This window comes from Tinamus guttatus, unplaced genomic scaffold (assembly GCF_059628265.1).
Source record: "Tinamus guttatus ecotype Peru unplaced genomic scaffold, ASM5962826v1 Tinamus_guttatus_pri_ptg000287l, whole genome shotgun sequence".
NCBI lineage: Eukaryota > Metazoa > Chordata > Aves > Tinamiformes > Tinamidae > Tinamus > Tinamus guttatus.
Window position 1 is genome coordinate 13,129,653 of NW_028288821.1, and position 12,572 is coordinate 13,142,224.

General features: G+C 45.0%; 1 protein-coding gene across 2 annotated transcripts; it reads right to left on the reverse strand.

The window, feature by feature from the left end:
• Window positions 1-5,242: 5,242 nt before the first annotated feature.
• Window positions 5,243-12,166, reverse strand: DNAAF6 (dynein axonemal assembly factor 6). 2 transcript variants are annotated; one of them, XM_010216794.2, is made up of 6 exons: window positions 11,982-12,166; window positions 10,327-10,390; window positions 8,833-8,938; window positions 7,556-7,652; window positions 6,917-7,002; window positions 5,243-5,522 (listed from the first exon to the last, which is right to left on the reverse strand). In XM_010216794.2, the coding sequence occupies exons 1-6, from the start codon at window positions 12,084-12,086 to the stop codon at window positions 5,393-5,395; spliced, it is 588 nt and encodes a 195-aa protein (XP_010215096.2). In that variant the 5' UTR covers window positions 12,087-12,166; the 3' UTR covers window positions 5,243-5,392. The 2 variants fall into 2 exon arrangements, with proteins under 2 accessions (XP_010215096.2, XP_088383782.1); XM_088527656.1 differs by having other exon boundaries at window positions 8,833-8,944.
• Window positions 12,167-12,572: the final 406 nt, after the last annotated feature.

Genomic DNA, 12,572 nt, shown 5'->3' on the forward strand with positions numbered 1-12,572 from the left:
TGATAAAGAAGGCAGAGTTGGAGCTACCTGGAACAGTTTATTAGAACATACTTTCATTAAGGAAGATCAGAAGACTAGCTGGAGAGCAGGGGAATAGATGACAGTGGACCACATATTGTCAAAACTTATTCAAAAGAGCCAAGCTGTGCAACAGTCCAGCAGGGTCTGTCTTCTGCTGCTGCTGCATATCTAAATATTGCATTTCACACTAGCACCACGCGCATAGCTCATGGCTTTGTAATTTAAGGCTTTGGGAAAGTTGACCCCTGTGCTAGTCAAGTTGCAAGTTACATCCACATCCATGTGACTTAGTGGTTCAGCTGGAGGGTTGGACAGTATGAGAGCCTTGGGCCTTGTTGCCATCCATATCTCTTTAAAGCTTTGTCACAGTAACTGCACTGGCACCAAATTCCAATAGGGGGTCACCAGGATACGAAATTCCAGGTGAGATTATGAACGTTCTCTAGGTGGTCATGATGGCTGCCTTGGCATTTGTCATATATTTGATTCTGTAGTTATTTCTTCTGTTCATTGAGGGTTTAAAAAAGGAAAAAGCCACCGGGGAAGGTGAGCGGAGGCTCCTGTCCAGAGCTGTGCCGAACTTTGGTGAGGTTGGCTCTCTGGTGTACAGCAGGAGTCATTTGTTGAAAATGACTGGTGTAAAAGCAGCCATTTTGAGGCACACACTCTTCTGCAAAGCAGTCTGACAATACCAGATACCGTGTGATATACAAGTATTAAGGCATTGATGGTTATGTTTCCTGTAGCTTCTCTAGTTACAGAGATTCGCTAGTGCTTTCCTAGATCATCTCCTCCCTACCAGCATTGGGAACAATGTGCTTGGCTTGTGTAGCAGCGTTGTGGGGCCGCAACCATACGCCATTTTTCATTATAGTATGAGGTTTATATTATCATAGCGATAACAGAGAGCGTGGCACCCTAAAAATGAATTTCAGGCAGTGCTTTTCCTGCCTCGGTGGATGAAGAAGCAAAGGGAAGGTCACAGCAGCCTCCGTTCCATCGGGGAAAACCTTTCCCTGCCATGGGGTGAAAAGGAGATGTACCCATTTAAACCCTTCCTTACAGGGCTGCTCTTCTACTGTGATTATTGTTTCACTGTGGGGAAATGGAGGGAGCCAGCTCGTCTTGTGGCCTGGCTCTGGCCTCCTCCAGGCCTGCCGTTCTCTACAGAGGCTCCTCTGCACAGCCCGGCCTGTGAAGGACCTTCCCCTCCAAGGGCACCAGGAGGAGCACAGAGGGGACAAACAGCAGGTGGCACCGGGAGCCCCCTGGTCCAGGGCACCTCGGGGGCAACCAGGAGGCCACGCGCAGCTCAGAGGCCCTTTCTGAGGCGCTCAGGACACCTTCGCAAGGTCCCTGCATCACCAGTGATGTCACAGTGCTGCAGGGACAACCAAGGGCCCCGTTGCCAGGGCTCATTGGCGCACACGCCTTGCGGAGAAGGCGCAGCCATGGCTGTCTTCTCTGTATTAGTGTGCGCTTTCCTGTGTGCATTTGCACAAGGGATCCCGATTCCCAACGAGAGAGAGGCTTCACCATCGCGTGAAGGTGCGTACTGCAACGGGAAACCTCCTCTGCCCACTGATGTTTGCTAGGGTTGGATTGTCGAGGGTCCCTCTGAGGCTGCCCACACTGGGCGCACAAGAGCATCTGCCCAGCCTCGTCCCAGCACTGCTGGGTCCTGCTCCTGACAGGCTCCTGCTCCCCTTTTCCCCAGTGCCGAGGGAGGGGGCATGAGAGCAGGAGCAGCTCCACCGAAAGGAACGGGGTGCGGGAGAACAACGGGGCGTTTCCTCAGGGCACAGCACCAAACCGCTCCAGCACACGGCATCCCGCACGGGGTGGGATGCCCCGGCCCCCCGGCTGCAACGCGGGTGCTGCTGCTTGGGCTCCTCACACTTCAGCCCTCCTCCTCCTCCTGCTCCCTTTGCCCTCCCCCAGCAGCACGTTTGATACCAACTCTGATGTCTGCCCTTTATTTTGCAGTCATCTTTCACCGTGGCTTCCAGGATGTGGACTCCGGCACGGGGGCTCACGCCAGGTGGTTCACAATGTTGAACATTGTGACCATCGGCACTCCTGTCCCCTTCATTTTCTTGTCCTTCTGGCTGTGTTGCAAGAACAACTGCAGGAAACGAAAGTAACGTTTAAAATTCACCTCCCTTATAAAGTGATAAGGTGCAAAGGAGGTCCCAGTGCGGCCATCCCTAGTTTGGCCTCTCACAGGGTCAGTCGGGGTTCCCCTCAGAGCGACTCCCTTCTAGTGCTGCCCCCAGTGCTGCCACCCTCCTGCTCCACGGCTGCCCCGGCAGAAAGAGGGGCGGGAAGGGAGAGCCACCGCGTGCAGGGGAGCCGATAGCAGCGCTCAGCAGGCTGCAAACGCAGCAGCTGAAGGACTCCCAGCATTACTCATAACCGGGTTAAACCCAACTAGCTACCATCCTTCTCAGGGCCCTTTCCTGCCAGGTGCCTCACAGGGCCAGGTAAAGCCCAAGCTGGAAGCACAGAGACCTTGGCTTTAGCCACCTTAAAGTCAACAACTACCATCCTGCCTTTCAAAAGGACAAGGAAAACCTCTCTGTGTGATCCCTAGGTCTCCTGAGGAGGAAGTTGAGGCCCTGCTGCAGCAGCTTCTTGGCCACTGCCGAGAGGTGAGTTTGCTTCTGTCCCTGGGACACAAATCTCCACCCAAACGTGTCCCTTCAATCCTTCCTCTGCTCACACTCCCCCCAGCACACAGCTCATCCACTGGTGCTTTATTCCCAGCACCCGGACCGGCAGCGCCCGTGCTCCAGGTGCGCTTCCCCGAGCCCCGACATCCTAGAGCTCGGCAGCAGCTGGGAGGAGCAGGAGGCCGACTCCTTTGGCGGCCTCTTCCTGTCATCCCTGCCGCCTTCCCCGGGCTCCGCGGATGCTGCTCTCTGGGCAGGTGATCACCCCCACAAAGGCAGATGCCTGTTCGCCTGGTTGTGCTGCCCCCTCAGGACGGGGCGGCTCCGGGCGCCTCTTGAGGAGCTCACGGCAGCTTCTGCTGCTCCTTTGGGGCTGCCCCCACAACCTCTGCTCCCATTTCAGACCCGTGACCGGGGAACCCCCCAGGCGCCTGCCGCCAAATAGGCCATAACATCTGCCTGCGTCCAGAGCCGGGCGACCCCTGTGAGCAAGAGCTCGCACCGACACCAGGAGGGCCCTGTCCCTCCAGCCCGCCCACCCGCGCTGAGCTCCTCCATCTCGGGCTGGCGCCACCATCGTGCACGGCCACCTGCTCGGGGCACCCGGGCAATAAGGATCCAAAGGAGGCCCAGCCCGCGGGGCCCAGCGCTGGTTACTAGCAGCAGCTCTCGGGGTCTCTCCCACACTGAGGCTGGGAGCACCGGAGCTGATGAGCCTGGAAGCCGGCGCTGGAGACAGTGGATCTCAACAAAAGACTTTTGAATCATCAGCTATTCATACATGGAATCAATCATCTCCTTGCACAGAGGAAATTTTCATAGAAATAAATAGTCTTACAGTCTTACACTGTCAAGATACTGGTGCCTAAATGTGCTTGCATTTTTGATGGATACGATTTAGACGGGAAGGTTGAAATAGTTAAATTGAGACAAACTGTTAAGTGGACAAATAAAGGAAATATACCCAACAATAGATATTGAGTAAGATTTCCAGGTGCTCTGAACCTGGATATTTTGAGGGAGAAGAAAATCTGAACTATGACGAGCTTTGTTGCTGCTCTGCCACCTGCACAGACACCACATTCGCAATACGGAACTGGAAAATAACACTGCCTTAAATATGTCCTCACATGTCATATGTATTGAGCTTGTGGGTAAGGGTTAAAGGGCATACTAATGTGGGAGACACTGTGGTGGGTGTCTGCTACAGGCCACCTGACCAGGACGAGGGGGTTGATGAGGCCTTCTGTAGTCAGCTGGATATTGCCCCACGGTCCCAGGCCCTGGTTCTCATGGGGGACTTCAACTACCCCGACATCAACTGGAAGGACAACACGGCCAGGCACAAACAGTCCTGGAGGTTCCTGCAGAGCGTTGACGATAAATTTTTGATGCAGGTTGTGGAGGAGCCAACGAGGAGAGGTGGGCTACTGGACCTCGTGCTAACAAATAGAGAGGGACTTGTAGGAGATGTGAAGGTGGAGGGTAGCCTTGGCTGCAGTGACCATGAGTTGGTGGAGTTCAGGATCCAACGAGGAGGTGGCAGGGCTGTAAGTAGCCTTGCAATGATGGACTTCAGGAGGGCCAACTATTCAGGACTACTTCAGGAGGGACAGCTATTCATACATGGAATCAATCATCTCCTTGCACAGAGGAAATTTTCGTAGAAATAAATAGTCTTACACTGTCAAGAATTGGTCTCTAAATGTGCTTGCATTTTTGATGGATACGATTTAGATGGGAAGGTTGAAATAGTTAAATTGAGACAAACTGATAAGTGGACAAATACAGAATATATACCCGACACTAGATATTAACAGATTTGTAGGTGCTCTGAAACTCGGTATTTTGGGGGGAAAAATAAAAGTCGGAACTATCATGAGCTGCTCTGCCACCTGGTGACAAGGAATTTGCAACATAAATTTGGAAAATACACTGCCTTTAAAATGTCCTCACACATCATATGTCTTATGAAGAGAAATGTCCTGCTTCAGTCCTTTAAGGGAATGAAGCTTTGTTATTCAGAATTCCTCTTATGTCACTTTTTAGAAAGTCAGTATATAATTTCAGGAAGGCAGCATGGGAGCAACTTGGAACAGTTTATTAGAACAAACTTTTATTAAGGAAGATCAGAAGAATAGCTGGAGAGCATGTGAATGGAGGACACTGGAACGCATATTGTCAAAACTTATTCAAAAGAGCCAAGCTGTTCAACCGTCTAGCAGGGTGTCTTCTTCTGCCAATGTAAATAAGCCTCAGATCTGAAAATTAAACTCCTGAAAAGCTTACAGATATCCAGCTAGAAATAGCTAAAAGTGAATTCTGGACTTGCCTTGATCTCAACTTCTCTAATAGGAAGCCAGGCAGGACTCCTATCCCTTCAAAGAAACAGCATTGGGTCAGTGCCTCACTGTGCTGATCATCACCTACCGCCCAGCTCCCAGGCTTGAATCAGACTGAAGATAGCACAATTTTAACCAGAGCTGCAGAAGAGGTGCGCAGGCCCAGCTTGCACATTCTGTAGGTGCTTTAAATACATCTTTTCCTTTCTCTTTTTTTCCTGCTAACTCATTTAATTTCTCCAGAGATTTTCCTCCTGGGCTGTTCAAGGGGAAATCTACTATTTGATGACCAGTACTTTAGAAGACTTCAAATGTACAGGGATCACTTTTTGAATTTTTTCCCGACTTCTTTATGCATTAGGCAAAATTGATGTAGTCAAACTCCCTTGTCATCCTCAAGGTGACTTCCAAGATCTCCTCTTCAGAGAGAAAATGAGCTTTTCCATTCTTGCTGTCCACTGGGTGGGGAAGGTGCAGCAACAGCTTCCTATAAAACAGGACACAGTTGGTTGCGATGCCTGAGACTGGGTGAACAACTGAAAACTTACTCTACCAGTTCACCTATCACAGGATAACCAGCAACACTAATTTAGCATATTTGCCCACTCAAGACAGGGTGTGGGCCATCTGCAGTACCCAAGGCCCTGGAATATTTCCAACACTGCTCTTTCCCTTGGTTGCGACTAAGACACAACTTCCAACTACGGACTGTGGGTTCTCTCCACAGTTGTCACTTCTGTGTGACGCTGCACTGTAAATGCAGGGGAAGGGGGATATAGCATGGAGAATGCTATATTGGCAGATGAAAAAATAAATCCCAGAAATGCCTAGGGCCTGAACATGTGTCTTTATGAGCTTGTCTTCCCTACTAAATAAAGAAACTAAAGAAGTAACTGGTGTAGCCTAATTAGAAGTTTTCTCCAGTCCAGTTAAGCAAGGGACATGTGTATACTACAAAGTAAAGTGCAGGCATGAGAGTGGACTTAGGGTTATAAAGTATCTGTGCTTTTTTTAAAAAAAAAACTCACAGTGGAGATCAATTCAGTGGTGATCTACTAGGTGATCTGAGGCACCTGACATACACAGGAAGGCTGGATCTTGAACTCACTGAAAGTCCCCTTCCAGTGAGTTACAGCAAATAGTTTATTTGCTACGCTTACGACTTGAGACATCTGGATACTAAGAAGACAATACTAGATTTAAGTCACCAAAGAGTAGAATTGCAAAAGAAAAAGGAGTTTTTTCCTACACCTGCAGTATTGCATAAAGCTGTAACTTTTTCTAACTAGGGGTTCGGTAATTGATTTTTAACTATCCCACACTGTGGGAAATATGAAAGAAGCCTGTGAGAATCCCAGTATGTCAGTCAGAGCTTAGCTGCCTTTGTTGTAGTTATGAAACAATCCTATTAAAAGCAAGAACTCAAGGAAAATCTCTTTAGGACAACCTGGCAATAATTCCATCCCTCTCTGCATAACCAGGCATAGATGTAATTCCACTCCTAACCTCTAAACTATATCTGCAGAGTTTTATCTTCGTTTGTGCATATATATAAATTAACACTTATAAAACAAATTCCCAAGTAGTTCTTCAAGACTGCAGTCATATTTTAGGCCTTTGAGGGTTCCTGTTTCAGCAGGCAAAAACTGTTTTAAGGTTATTCTTGCTAGACTGGTATTAGAGGCTTTAAACCTACCACATTATGAACCTAAAAATTGACTATAGTACTTTTTTGTAATCTGTATTTATTTCTCCTGTGCAATTAATAATTTGATCTACATCTTTACATTTGCTTTCCACAAAGTATTTTATTGAAGGTTTGGTTAAACTCCCGTTTCAATAAGTTATTAACTACACCTTTACCAATTCCAATTCTCTTACTTTTGAGGAGTTCGAAGATCAAGAACTTTATCCTGGAGATCTAAAGTGATGTCTGAGAACTTTGTCTCTGGCAGTTTGATTTTAATCTGAAATAAGAAGCAGAGTAAAGCTGAGATTAGCTGTCAACCCTACAAACCATAAAAGATCTCATATTTTCATAATCATTTTGATGCTCATGTCAAAGAGCAATATGAACAGGCTATCTGCATTACAGAAAATATGAGAAAATGCTAATCGTTGTTTTCAATAGCTGCGATGCATCGATACCTTATTTTCTACAAAATCTTGAACTGATAGTATATTTGACAGGTATTCTCCATCCACCCAAAAGCCTGTTTATTGTAAGCTGGAAAAAGCTTATTGTCAGCTAGAATAAGCATACAGCAGTTACGTCTCTCCTGAGCTTCAGAAAGCATCAAAGTCCCAGGTCATATAATAGATGGGAAAAGATCTAATACATTTGACTTTACAGAGTTGGTAACTCTGTAAACTGTCTGGAGAGATACAAGAAAATCCCATAGGAGGCCAAAAGCTGTGCCAGAGCTTGATGTTTCAGTTCTGCGTATTGCGAAGGGGGCGAGAGGGAGAGGAGGAGGTGGCAGGGAAGGCTCCAGAGGAGCTGGGCATGGGCTCGCTTACCACCATGTCTTCACAGCAGGCTGTGGAGGCGTCTTTCCTGCTCATCCCTAAGAACATGTCCTCTGTTCCCACCCGCTGTTTGAAAAAAATCTCATACCTGAGAGGCAGAGAGGAACATTAGTTGCTTCACACCACCCTGGAGAAAGGGCAGGAGACTAAAGGAGGCTGTATTTCCCAAAGGACTGACCATAAACCCTTACACCAATGCTCCACATTCTCTCTCTTCCTTGCCAGTCTCCCTTCAAGCCTTCAATCCATCTGCATGAGTTTTTGTATTTTGTTTTATTTTCAGAGCCACAGTTGGCTGTAAAACACGTAGAACATTCTCACCACCCTCCAAGGTATTCACTTTACCTCCTCTACCTCTCTAAGCAGCCTAGGATCAGGGAACAGAGAAAGCATCCTAAATGAATATGGTAATTATCAACTAGTCAAACAAGGCAGCATCTTGGGAAAAGAACAATTACATCTCTGACTCTGTTCTGTCTTGTCATTCATCATACTCTCGGAGTAATAGAATAACAGTTTTCTTGCCTAATTTAATTATTTTGCATTTGGCCAACATTGATTTTCTCCCCTTTCAAATTAATTTGTCTAATTCTGAAAGCTACAAAATCTGGAATCATGTTCTCTTACTCTTGAGATTTAACAAATGAGGAAATATAACTAAATATCATAATTAGATATTACTCCTAGTAAATTGAATACAATAAATGGAGTCATTCTCTATACTATTGGAAAAATAAGTGTATAGTAAGTTTCCTTCACATCTCCAGTGGTCATGTGCATATGTAACAATTCCTCGCAGTCAGTAAAAAATCTAATTACTCTGGATGCAACTCTCAGAACACCTGTTTTCTTTTTGGGCCATTTTCAGTGAATTATTCCAAAGAACTATTAGAAAGATTTACACTCTTCTTATCTGCACAGTGCAGTACATAATCACTTGTACACGCCACCCCTTCCCCACCAGGGAGGGGAAGAGGCAAGAATGAAGTGGCATGAGAAAAACATCCATTGTGGCCAAGGGGAGACTATGTTCTATACCTCGCAGGTGATAAGTTTAAAATAAAAGCAAATGTATAAGAGTATGCAGAGAGATAGCTGAATGACAAATCCCTCTTCACTTGCTGCTTCTGTGAAGGCAACCATCAGTGCTCATTCCTTGTCCATCCACACTGCAAGCTTTTCACATGTCTGTTACTCGAACACAGAAGCTGCTATTTAACATGCTTCCCTCAAAGCTCTGTAGGCAGTCTCAGCTCGCTTGCACTTACTCTGGCTGTTCCCTAGGATCCCAAGTATCATCAAATTCTGATCCTTCTGGGACCTCCTCTGTATTCCAAATAGTTTTACTACTTTCAGATTTCACTTGAGCAGTACCTGTAACTGGTGATAAGAAAGAAATGAAACTATCATATTTTAGAATGTCTTTTTTCCCCCTAGATTTTCCGAGAGCATATGCTTTTCCAGGCTATAATTTTGATACAAAGCTGTATCATACGGACACCATATGTATGAGAATTGGCAAATGGAAGATGCTTTCACTTCTATTCCCTTAAATCTCCTTTATTCAAGCTCTCTGTAAAGGAAATGTTGCTTTCAGGCATAAAATATATAGCATTAAAAATGGGTAATGTTAAAGTACATGAAATATTTATGTCTTCTCAAGCCCTCTGGTGGGAGATTTTAAGTGAGCAAAGATGTTCACAACTGGATCACTTTTCCTCATATAAATCCAGTTCTTACCATTAACTATCGAACATGACTCAGACAAGGTACTGAAGACTCATGAACATTGTTCATTGGCAGAATAGCATGGTTTATGCCTATCCAATATGGAAAAAAAAGTGTATTTTTTTTTATTCACCTGGTAAATCCTCAACTTGAAGGTTTTTATAGTCAGATCTCTGATTACTTTTGGATTCTCAAGCAAAACCAGTCTACTTTGTTATATTTGCTACAGTTCGTTGCACCCACCCTGGTCCTTGCTGATGACCTTTCTTACAGCTCATATATGACCAATATGTGACAGTATTAACTCCAGGAATGATATTATATCAGCTTTGCTAAAACTATATTTGGGTTTCTTTCCTTCACAGATACAATCCAAGGTGCAGAAACAAATTTAAGAACTCTCAAGGTTTTGGTTCTTGCTGTTTGAAAGTCTGTCTTTCTACATGCGGCCAGAACATCTGGAGTCAGATAATGCACCTTAATTGCCCTGAGTTTCCTGGCAAAGAAATTATTAGTAGTTATTTTTCTACCAGTCTTTGGTGTAAATAGGTTTATGACACTTTTGAGGGGAATGTGGCATGTCTGCTTCGTGGTGCACTTGGTAGCTTTTCATCTTCCCGAGGTGGATGAACTCTGTTCGGCGCAGTTTATTTTGTGAGGATCTTTTCAGACGAATATTTAAAAGCCCATCCTCCCTGTCTGCCCTGAGAAAGCACTGACAATTCGATGGCAGTTCTTATACAGAGCTTTTTACTGCTTAGCTATGGTTCCCCTCAGCTCATGATCAGGCTGTATTATGTACCCGGTTTATCTTCTCTGCTTGAGGTTTCTACCTTCTGAAACTGCCCTTCATATATGTTTCAGCTTTCAAGAAGTGTTTCACAGTGTAATTGTAAAAATAGTAATGCTACTTTCCTCTCAACTCAAAGCCCAGTGACCATTCAGTTCTTGAAGCAAGCTGTGTCAGCAGTAACTCTCAGGACAGCTGTTTTATTTCCCTAATGTGTGTCTGAATGCTAAACAGCCCTTCTTACCAGCGGTCTCCTTCTTTACTGGTCCAATATTACCAGGACCCATGGCACTAACAGAACTGTGTGGCTGCAAAAAAACGAAAACAAACAAACAAAAGCAATTTTAAATATTTTTTACAGAACCTAGATTAATAACAATAACATCCAGTAACAATATTATCCAGCGTCAATCAAATCAGTGATGAAATCCAAAATTATTCTCCACTTCATAGATTTTATAATTGAACTATGGAACATGCTCTCTTCCTCACTCTCTCTTAGCAGAGTGATCTTGGTACACTGGGTTTAAACAGACCTCAGATGTCTTATGGACAGATGTTTGAGTATTAGCTCCCATGGCATTTTGACAAAACCATCTTGCTTTCCGTGCCATGAAAACAGTGCAATAAGCCTGGGGTGCTACATGCAAATTTCATCATGGCATTTGGATTCCTATTAACACTAAAGATCATTTGAGGCAACAACATTTTAATCTAATTAGGAATCACTTTAGTGCTAATAGGCCAATGTGAAGCATTTCTATATATATGAAGATGCTCTGCCTTGATAGTAATGCCTCATATGCACAGAACATTCAATTAAATCAAAATGAAGATTTCAAATTACCCAGAAGATTGACTCAGACTTAATTGACATCACTTGTGGCAATTTTTCATCTCTGTCTCTGAAGTGTTATTCATTTTTATTAATAAGATGTAAACAAGTTCCTTGAAAATGTGGATGTTTACTGCAAAGATGTAGAGCAATAATACTAGCTTTAAAAGCAAACATAAAATTGCTGAAGGGCAGTTAAAATGTGAAGGACCACATCTACCACCTACAGCAAGGAAAGCTCAAGGGAAATGAGACATGTGCCCGCTCATAAAAAGATTCATTCAAATCCTAAAAGGCTTTTCTAGGAATTTTGAACATTGCTTGCAGCCCTGTGCACTGTGATTGTTGGCACCTGTGTTTCCTCCTGGGCCTCACAGGCACAGATATTTCTCCCTGCACACATGCATGCCTGTATAAAAACAGCAGTAGTACATTGCGGAAATGAACGACATTTTCTAGATGCTGTGGTTTTCATATAATATTGAGATGAATTGGAATAAAAGAATGGCAAGACAATCACTCATCTTGGAATCATAAGTTACCCTTCCCTATTCTACCATCTCCAATGTGTCTATTGTACTTCTGTGATCAATTCTCTCCACAGCTTTTCAATGCCTGGGATGCAGAATGAGAATCCTCCATTGCCTCTGGCTATTTTAATCTTTACTCAAAAGTTAAAGAAATAACTTTTGTCTTTGTGTGAAGTCCTTTGTATCGAGCTGCAATTGCCTTTGTCTCTGGCAGACTTCAGGGAAATAGAGGGGGAAACCTGAAGTACCTAACACTCTTTCAACTACACCTTCTTATTTTCTTTATAGTTGAGAAAATAAATCTTCCTGCCATCCCATAGACATCTCTTCTCCTATTCCCTGTCCATCTTCTTTAATTTCTCCCTCAGGAGATTCTTACTCTGAAAACCACTTCTAGCTTTTTCAGATGGTCCAAAACTTTGTAAGATTTTCTTTATTCACACTGAGAAAAGCCAAATTTTCTGCTGCTTAGTTAAGGAGGTGAGACAACGGTACGACACATAGAAGAAGCAACGTTTCTTGTAGAAGACTTACCCCACAGCCATCGTCATCATCATCATCTTCTTGAGGATCACTAAGTAGCTTGGCAAGGGACTGCAGAGAAGAGACTGAGGAAATACCATCCAAATCTATATCCATACCCACTGCTTGCCTGCACAAAAAGCACAAGTGACAGATGAAGAAAGAAGAGCACCTTTTCTCAACTGGGCTTCCTCAAACACAAGCCATTTTCCTGCTGTGTTCCAGAAGGACAAACTTTGTCCAAAACTCCCATGAGATGCCCATTCATGTACAGTGGAATATAACCTGCCTGTATCCATATCAGGTTACTGACTCTCAGGCTCCACGTGCATTTGTTGTGGAGGCAGCTCTAGGCTAATAGTGCTCATTAGCCCACGCTAATGCGGAGCCTGCTCTGTGGCCCGCCTGCAGAACAGAGCCCCGGTGGGTGCCGAGGGAAGCGGGGCAGGAGCAGCGGGGGAAGCACCGCTCTGCCCCGCACCACGGGGAGCTTCCAGACGGGTCCGTGTTCAGAGAAGGGCAGCGAAGCTGGTGCGGGGCTGGAGCACAGACCTTACGAGAAGCGGCTGAGGGAGCCGGGGTTGTTTAGTCTGGGGAAGAGGA